At 72.4% G+C, this 656-nt stretch overlaps 1 protein-coding gene across 1 annotated transcript in view; it reads left to right on the top strand.

Moving 5' to 3' along the window:
* LIMK1 (LIM domain kinase 1) overlaps window positions 1-656 on the top strand; it is a 12,790-nt gene that overhangs the window by 4,507 nt on the left and 7,627 nt on the right. Inside the window, exon 2 of the mRNA XM_014953039.1 lies at window positions 80-176. Coding sequence (XP_014808525.1) covers window positions 80-176 — 97 coding nt within the window. The remainder of the gene's footprint in view (window positions 1-79; window positions 177-656) is intronic.

The raw sequence follows: 656 nt of genomic DNA, 5'->3' as shown, positions 1-656 counted from the left end.
GGGGACGGCCGGCAGGGTGACAGCCCTGTCCCTCCTCTGTGTGTGTGTGTGTGTGTGTGTGTGTGTCCCCTCCACGCAGGGAGCGACCTGCCGGTGTGTGCGAGCTGCGGGCAGGGCATCTACGATGGGCAGTACCTGCAGGCGCTGAACGCCGACTGGCACGCCGACTGCTTCAGGTGGGAGCCCCCCGCGATGGCAGCGGGGACACCGGGATGGCAGCGGGGACACCGGGATGGGGATGGCAGCGGGGACACCGGGATGGCAGCGGGGACACTGGGATGCTCCCCGGGGGGTTGGGGATAGCAGACCCCCCGCACCGTGGGGCAGCGTGGGGTGGATGGCAGGGCTCGGCGGGTGATGCCCGGCCTGCCGGAGGGTGCCCGTACCCCGCTGTCCCCCCCGTGCTGTCCCTTCCTGCCCGGGGACAGTGACGGGGCGCGCGGGGCTGATGTCCCCCGTCCCCCCCCCGCCCCGTTTCCTCTTTCGCTCGAGCCCTCCCGGCAGCTCCAGCCGTGGGAGCCCCGAAGAGGAAGGTCCCGAGTTTTGGGGTGGAAGGGGGGTGGCTGGGACCTGGCAGGGGGGGTTCCCCGTGGGGCTGGGGGTGCGGAGGGGACCGGGGTGGCGTGTCCCCCACCTTGTCCTGAGGAGGATGCTGG

This window comes from Calidris pugnax, unplaced genomic scaffold (genome assembly GCF_001431845.1).
Source record: "Calidris pugnax isolate Ruff unplaced genomic scaffold, ASM143184v1 scaffold133, whole genome shotgun sequence".
Classification (NCBI taxonomy): Eukaryota; Metazoa; Chordata; class Aves; order Charadriiformes; family Scolopacidae; genus Calidris; species Calidris pugnax.
The sequence above is the reverse complement of the archived record's forward strand: the minus strand, read 5'-3'. Positions and strand labels throughout refer to the sequence as shown.